General features: G+C 49.4%; 2 protein-coding genes across 2 annotated transcripts; one reads left to right on the top strand and one right to left on the bottom strand.

Annotated features, from left to right (window-relative positions):
- Nucleotides 1-978: 978 nt before the first annotated feature.
- Nucleotides 979-3,443, bottom strand: EMWEY_00052640 (hypothetical protein, conserved; the record flags this gene model as incomplete). Its single annotated transcript, XM_013479889.1, has 6 exons — nt 979-1,030; nt 1,131-1,333; nt 1,548-1,735; nt 2,246-2,349; nt 2,799-2,895; nt 3,395-3,443. 6 exons carry the CDS (start codon nt 3,441-3,443, stop codon nt 979-981), a joined length of 693 nt encoding a protein of 230 aa, XP_013335343.1.
- Nucleotides 3,444-5,810: 2,367 nt separating this feature from the next.
- EMWEY_00052630 (glycoprotease family domain-containing protein, putative) lies at nt 5,811-7,594 on the top strand (the record flags this gene model as incomplete). The annotated part of the gene is made up of 2 exons (XM_013479888.1): nt 5,811-7,100; nt 7,346-7,594. 2 exons carry the CDS (start codon nt 5,811-5,813, stop codon nt 7,592-7,594), a joined length of 1,539 nt encoding a protein of 512 aa, XP_013335342.1.
- Between the last annotated feature and the right edge of the window lie 828 nt (nt 7,595-8,422).

Here is an 8,422-nt window from a genome sequence, read left to right as displayed (position 1 = left end):
TATATATATATATATATATATATACAGTGAAACTAGACGCTACATTTTAAATATATAGCAGCAGCATCCAATGGCACCATTTATCTTTGTGCTCTATGCACTGCAATGCTTTCTGTTGTTCCTGCAGGAGGAGAGGCGCTGCTTCTGCAGTTGATTGCGGGTTCTATGGCCACTGTTGGCCAATCTGGCATTCACCCAAATCTTCCGCGTGCCTTTGAAGGACCTACTGACGATCCCATTTGCCTGGCAGCGTACGGAGAAGACGAGGTGGTGATAGCATGCGGCTGTTCCCTCAGCATGGTTCATGTGTTTTGAGGCTCATGCTAAGCGAATTTTCGCTATAGGGAAGGAGGAAGACGTTTAAAAATCCACACACTTCAAGGCTGAAGCTGTCGCAGACTGCTGCGTAGCCCCTACAGGCATGACACTGCATCCGTCGGCCCATGCGGTTTTCAGCAGGGCAGTTGCTAGTAGTTTTCCGCCAAAAACCGATAAGAGGCAGACAAACGGGCAGGCAGCAGCAGTGACACCAACAGTGGTAGGCGCAGCAGAGCCAAAACAAAGAGCGCAAGAAAGCTAGGGCGAGTCTTGCGTTGTGTTGGTTGATGTTTTGCCATCGGACCTGAATTAAGCTTCTTGACTGCCTTTCGGCATCTACTGCATCCTACCTAGTTTCCCAATTTGACACCTTGGTTGTTAGAAATGAGCCAAAATTGAATGGTGCGCTGGCTAGCTGCACAGCTCGAAAATGCCGCTTCAGTGCCGCGACCTGTTGATTCTGTACATGGTGTACAGCGTGCCAACAGCTACACCAAGTGAGACAGGTATCATTCCAAGGCGCACAGAAGTTGAAATCGATGGCAAATGCTCCTGCATCTCTTCGGCCAAAACTTGTAGCCTTTCCTTAATCTCAGCTGCGGCTGAAAACCCCAGCAAGCACTAATATTATATACATGTATGCACATGGGCAATTCATCCTTACAGGGCAATTTGGCCTCTGGCCAATGCAAGCTCCACTGTAGACCGCCGCCTGAAGCATAGAAAAATAGGCCTCCGCAATGCCAAGCCTTCAGATCACAACCCTAAACCATAAGCCCTTAACCCTAAAAAATCTTACTGGCGCCTGTTACCGTGCCTCGCAGTTCACCGACTTGCGGCATTGGTGGTAGGCTCTGTTGATGGATTCAACTGTAAAGGAAACGAAGGAAATTCTATTAGGGGCATTTTGCCTCACTCCCCCCGCCTCTCGAACGATGTCCCTCCAAATGGCTTGCACTGAAGTTGAGTATTTGTTAGTAATACTAGAGTTCATGTAAGGCATAGCACGAAAGGCCTGAGCAGCACAACACCCGATGTCCTTTTCCTTACTCTGTTCTTTCAGATCAAAGTCCATCAGAGCTGGAAGGTTCGGCGCTGGGTGTTCGACGGACTGTCGTTTAATCCCTTTCGCCCTCCGCTCTCTTTCTTCAGCCCCCCAAATGTCTATGTCGCAGCTCAGGCCTGTCTTCCGGTGTCTGAGTTGCGTTCCGATCCTGATGGTTTAGTACCATACCCTTGAATCCCGGCCTGGAACAGCGGATAAGTTGGAAAACATAGGCATGTTGAAGCATCACGACCTGTACGTACTTGCATGCGCATTCTCCAGAAGGCAGGCACTCGCCCTGGCCATTGCACATGCCGTTGATTCCTGACCCGGGGCACAGGACCTGCAGTGACAGCAGTCTCACAGCAGATTCTACAGCAGACAAAATATCGAAAAAAGCATACCCGATAGCACGAGTTTCCGTGGAACCGCGGAAAGCATTTGCAAGATCCGTCGATGCAGACGCCAGAGAAGTTGCATTTTCTCGGGCAGTCAAACACCTAAAAGAACTAAATTTCGCCAAATGTCATCATACAACAGCGTGCGAAAATACCAAGGACCTCCCCGCAGTCGTGAGACGCCCAGCCAGGACGGCAAACACAGGAGCCAGTAGCGCAGGCCCCTTGCCCAGAACATATTCCACCCCCACCGCAGGGCTGTGGCAAGCAAGGGAGATGAATGAAGTGAGTTTTTCGTTAGCTATGTCACCGCTGCAGCTGCAGCTGCACGACAGGACGTACTGCTACTTTGAATGACACGACGCTGGAATAGTCCAGGGCGCTCAGCTTTCTGCCGCAGAACAGCAGCACCCTCCCTCCTGATTCCTCATAAGCAGTGAAGCCACTCTTCCATCGGGGCGACAGCAGGAAACTCTCATCCAACCTTTCAATATAACGGCCCCGTGGCGCTCGCGAGGTGCAAACTTGGGATCTCCAGCGGACAAGAGCGTCCAGGTGTACTTCTGGGCGTCCATTTCCCACACGTCACTGTGGCATAACATTCACATTCATATACATAACATTCAAGTTGTTGTTGTGTTCATTGTGTTTTCTTTTGTTGTGTTGTATCGTATGATTGCATGCATGCAAGTACGTTGATGATGCTGCTTACTTGTAGCACCTTTGGACGTTTCGGCGTGAGTCGCATCCTCCTGCTACAACGATCTGGAGACAAACAGTTAAGGGGAGAAGGGAGAACAAGCCACGACCAGTGCATTCAGCTCACGTTGCTTCCATTTCTGACAGCGATGTGTCCTGCAGCTAGCAAACTACAGCGCGAATAAATATTGGGGATTTACATGACGTACCCTCTCTAGCCGGCGGCTGGATGCCTCTAACAGGAGCTCGAAGCCACTTATCCTCCGCCAGGCTGTACACCCATCTGCGCTTTCGCTAAATATCTCTCATACAGCAACGCACCACCAACAGCGCCTTACAAGTCACTGGCATGGAGGCCTGCAGTCGCGCAAAAAAAGAGGAAAACAAATAATCTAGAAGCGACAAATGGTGTTAACAGGAATATTGCATCACCCGCTGCACCATAACCACCCAACAGAAACAAATGTCCGTTAAGATACGTCAGCGTCGCTCCTTCTCGTGGGGGCGGGGTCTCCCCCGAGCCTTCGTGCACAGAGTCACAATTAACCTATCTACTAGCAGCAGCAAGTTGCCCATCAGTAGCCAAAATCCTTACTATGGACTAAAGCGTGAAAGCGAACGGGAAACTGCTCAGCGCTTAAATCTCTCATGTCCTGCGGATAACACTGAAGAAGAGAGGCGCGTGACAGTGCAGCAGGTGGCTCACCGAGTCCAAGTCAATGACCCATAAGTCATTAAGAAAACGTCCAGCCTAAGAGGAACAACGTGCAAAAGGACGAGTCTGATATTACACAGAGACGCACAGCGCACCTCATTGTAACCCCCGAAGATGTATATCTTCTCGCCATCCGATGCTGCTGCATGGCCACTGCGGGGTTCTGAAGTTGTTCGATTTCAATGATACTACATAGAGTAACCGCGCAGCACTCTTTACCTGGGCGGAAGTTCTCGGGCCCAACGCCAATGTACCATTTGCGCCACATTGTGTCTAGGAAATGCAACGACTGGACTTCATAATGAGCCACTGCACAGCACTCTCTTGTTCGCCTACCAAACTTGTATACTTCGTTGAATGTCCCTTCGTATGATTCTCCCCCAAACAGCACCAGCGAGCTTCGAACTGCATTCAAAGAGGCACCGCCCCGCGCAGAGGGAGCGTCGCCTCGGACGTGCAAGAATTCCCAAGAACTCGTTGAGGTATGGAACGCGTACAGCTCATCCGAGCAGACATCTGAATGCAGATGGTTTTGATTCAAAAAAGGCAAAGATAAATTCAATAGAGCATGGTAACGCCCGAGCGATTTTCGGGAAAGGGAGTTCCTACAACCCCGAGAAGCCTGCGAATCATCAAGAATTGATGTTTTCACTGACCCTCAATCGTGCAACCACCAAATAGATATGGAACATCTCCCATCACCGCAGCGGCAATTCCATGGCGACCTGAGGGTGGAAAAGAGGTATTCGGCTGTACAGGCAACGCTGACGTTCAGTCTAACCTGGAGGGCCGAACCTCGAGGACTCAGAAACAAGGGAGAACTCCAGCGCACGAGCATTGAGCGCGAAGAAGAGGGCTATTACCAAAAGTTGCCTCATCGATGTCACTCAATGTGCCTGTCATATTCCTGGCGACGATTGTGCTGAGCTTGAGTATACTTAAACAGCGTTGGGGTGTATGTGCAGCCACGCGGAGAAATTAATCTACGTGAAAAGAGGTATTTTCCTCTCTTAGGCAAATGCTATTACGGCTATATGAGTGAACAAATTGAGCATACGAAAACATGTCTGTTCCAAAATTTCCACTTAAACTTCCCTTAAGGTCGCGTGAGCAGATACTCTGAGCATCGGTTGACGGCAAACTGGTGCGGCCCCCTAGAATGTTGCCGAAGGCAAGGCGACAGCTTTGTGTCCCAGATGCATTTAATTGTGGCTTGATCGAGAAGGAGTACAGCCACTCGCATGTACGGGGTGACAGGCATTTTATGCAGCTGCAGACGGCTGAAGAACACAACGGTGCAGAACTCTGCAGTCAATGAAATGCACTGGAGTTCAACGGCTAGGAGGGAATCCCGCCAATTTTAGTGTTCGTCTCAGCCAGGATTCCCTCCTTCTGGCATTACGCAGCACACAGCCCGCATCATGCTTAATGCTTTCTTACAAGAAGGGTATGCAGACAAAGGAAACCAAGTCGTTCGTGTTCTACCAGCAAGTATTTTTCTGACACATGCAGTGGTTGGAGGCAGGAGCAGAAGTTGAATATTGCGCTTGCAGCATCCGCAAATCGCATCATATCCTGAGAACAGGAGATTATCGGGTGGAGCAAATAAGAACGCAGACGCGCAGGAGAGCCAGCATCTACCAGGTTGTTTGACAAGAGAAACCAATGCCGCCTACTGTGCCCAACTGCCAAGTGCAAAAAAACATTCCCACACCGGGACTCGAACCCGGGTCGCTCGGGTGAAAGCCGAGTATCCTAACCACCTAGACTATATGGGATGGTGGTTTTCCGTAAACAGAGGTAGACTTTGTCAGGTTCGTCTAGATGAAAAGATAACCTTACGTTTTGTTTTGCAATGAAATGGCAACTTCAGTCAATGCTATGTTCTTTTCCTGCATAAAGAATTACATCCTAAAAGGATCGGCAAAAGTGTTCCCACACCGGGACTCGAACCCGGGTCGCTCGGGTGAAAGCCGAGTATCCTAACCACCTAGACTATATGGGATGGCATTCGTCTTTGCCACATAGCAGAAATTGCGACTTCTGAAATTTTCTGTATTTTTTTTTAGATATATCTGCTATACCATTGAGAATAATTACGTATGGAAACGCTTCATGCTACTGCAGATCTCTGTCTAGTGGCAGAAAAGGGGGCGACCGGAGCGCAAGCGACAGCAGCAACCCAGGGAAAGCGTCATACGGGTTTGGGCAGCAGGGAGACTGTATCTCTGATGGAGTCAATACAGTACATGGTTTTCTTTTGTTCCGTTTTGTTAAGTGTATGTTTTATTGCATGTGGTTCTCTCTCTGCTCGTGTGACGATCCCTGTTTTCAGTGGGAACCGTGCAGCAGTTTTCTCCGGATTACTGCAGATCGTCACTTGCGTACGGCAACGGAAATGCGGAAATGTCCAAAGGCGGGCGCCCCATTGTTCTCTTTGCAGCAGCTTCTGTAGATGAGTGTTTCTGCAGAGGACCTGCACCATTTCACTTTGAAGTCAACCCAACTACTAGAATCATATACTGTGCCTGCCTGTGCGGCAGGCAGAATCGCGGCGCCACTTGCTACAACCAGTTAAAGTCGACGCATCTGACGAATTAGGAGGAAAGAATAGCTTCATAAAGTGCGTCGTGCAATGACTCCTACTGCCCCAGTTCCGCCCAGCCCGTCTGGGGTCCAGGTTGAGGCCCCCCCATCAACAGCAACTGCAGCAGCATCGACAACTGCAGCAACATCAGGGAGGACAGCAGCAACAGCAGAAGCTATAGATGGAATAGGACAAGCTGTTGCCGCAGGAGAAGGGGGAGCAGGCTCGGTAGGAGAAGCAGCAGCAGCCACGGGCGGTCGTGTAATAGTACTTGGTATAGAGAGCAGTGCTAACAAAGTGGGTGTGGGTATAGTAGATGACTCGGGCTCAATATTAGCGAATCCACGGGCAACGTTTATAACTCCTCCTGGTACAGGTTTCCTCCCGCGTGAGACTGCCGCTCACCACCAGTCGAAGATAACCCAATTGATACGTATGGCTTTAAAAGAGGCACAGGTTACCCCTAAGATGTTGAGTTGCATAGCATACACAGCAGGGCCTGGCATGGGGGCCCCTCTTGCTGTAGGGGCTCTCGCTGCTCGTACTTTGGCTCTGCTCTGGGGTAAATCTCTGGTGGCCGTAAACCACTGCATCGGGCACATCGAAATGGGGCGGTTGGTGACCGGGTGTGCAGACCCCACCGTATTGTACGTATCGGGAGGCAACACTCAGGTTATTGGCTTTAGCGACGGTCGCTACAGAATATTAGGGGAAACCCTTGATGTAGCCATAGGAAACTGCATAGATCGAGTCGCTCGTCTCCTGCGCCTCCCCAACGATCCCGCCCCTGGCTTTCAAGTTGAGCAGTTGGCAAAGAAATTTGAAGAAGAATTCAAAACCAAACACCAACATGCAAATGCCCCTCAACACCCACCACTCTTACAACTCAGCTACAACGTGAAGGGGATGGATGTAGCCTTTAGTGGAGTCCTCACAAAGGCAGAGGAGGCTGTCCACCGCATGCACAGTCAGCAGGGAATGAGCCAAGAAAAAGCCCTAACCTGCACAAATGAAGCAGCACAGATGGAACATGCACAACCAGAGGGATTCGAAATCACAAGGGGAGAAATCGCCAAACGAATGCGCACCAAGAAAGGTGGAGGCATTAGCAGAAATACCACGAACTCAAGGAAACCCGCCAGGGGCAATACTGCTGCTGCTGATGGAGATGCTGGCCAAGACAGGGAAGGAGCGCGGGAGGGATTCCGCAGCAGTTCTGATGATGATGTACCGTTGACACCCGAGTTCATCTGCTACTCGCTACAGGAATACCTCTTCGCGATGTTGGTAGAAATCACGGAGAGAGCGATGGCTCTTTGCCAAAGCACAGACGTATTGGTGGGTCTAGAGCTTTGGTGATCGTACACTGCAAGCTGTAAAGGTAGAGAGGCAGAGGGACAGAAGTGCTGTGCAGGAGGTACTGTTGCTTGTCTACGCTGGTTGAATTCACGTCGTCAGCAGTACAACGGCCTTCGCCGACAATTCAGTTTGCAATTCTCCAGCTATCTCCAATTGCTGGTGCTGCTACTCCTGCTGCTGCCGGTGTCACTGCTCCTGGTGTCGCTGTTCTGTGTGCTGTGCAGGTTGTGGGTGGCGTCGGCTGCAACATGCGCCTTCAATCGATGCTGCGGCAGATGGCAGCTCGCCGTGGCTGCGGGATGGGGGGAATGGATGAGCGTTATTGCATTGACAATGGGGCGATGATCGCCTATGTTGGTTTGCTGATGTTTAAAGAAGGCAGCACCATTAACCCTTCTAAGAGCTTCTATAGGCAAAGATTCCGCACCGATGAGGTTGACGTCACCTGGAGGAAGGAAGAGATGCGAAAGTAATGAAACAAGAAGAAACCCGGACCCTGCTGCTTCCCCTGCATGCAGCAATGTAATGTGCAGGGTGACAGCAGGCAGCATACATGCCGTATGTGCAAATAAGAGGGAGAGAGAGGCATGAAGCAGCGACTAAAGAGGAGGTTCTTTCCTTGCAGTAGGTAATTAAACGAATACAACTGATAAAAATGATGATTTTGTTTTCCTCAGGCATAACCTTCCATACCCAACACACTCGTGTGTGTATAGGGCTGCAGTCTCCATGGTGTGGGCAGAATAATAATATACTATTACTGCATTATATCATATTTTATTCCTTAATGCAGTAATAGTGTATTATTATAATCTTATAATTAGACACCTGTATGAAGATGCTGTTGCTGCCGTGATCCTTCTTTCCCTTCTCATTCGAGGGGTTCTTGTTTCGTTTCTTGCCGACTTCCTTCCCTATTTGGTTTTAGTTTTCTTTATTTGTTCGATTGCTGATATTTCTTTTTCTTTATACTTCGGGCACTAGCTGCAGCAAATGCTTTTTGTTGGAGCGCAAAAACGTTCTACTGTGCAAGCGTTGCTGTTGTGTCGGTTAGCTGCCATCTGCCTCTAGTTGTCTGTCTCCGCCCTCCTTGTACCCCTTCTCCTTATTTTCCCTTTCTTTACGTTAAAACATGGCGACAAAGGCAGAAAAATAAGGCAGAGATGCTGCGCATTGTTTAATGGCAGAAATTCAGTTTCAATGGCGACAGATCACTCCATACAAAACCGAAAAAATAAAACCCACTACACACCCTATTGCACTTTTATATACATACGCATGCATATATATATATATATATT

The sequence above is a fragment of the Eimeria maxima genome, genomic scaffold (genome assembly GCF_000499605.1).
Source record: "Eimeria maxima Weybridge genomic scaffold, Emw_scaff1437, whole genome shotgun sequence".
NCBI classification, from domain to species: domain Eukaryota; phylum Apicomplexa; class Conoidasida; order Eucoccidiorida; family Eimeriidae; genus Eimeria; species Eimeria maxima.
This window is presented reverse-complemented; position numbering and strand designations above follow the sequence as displayed.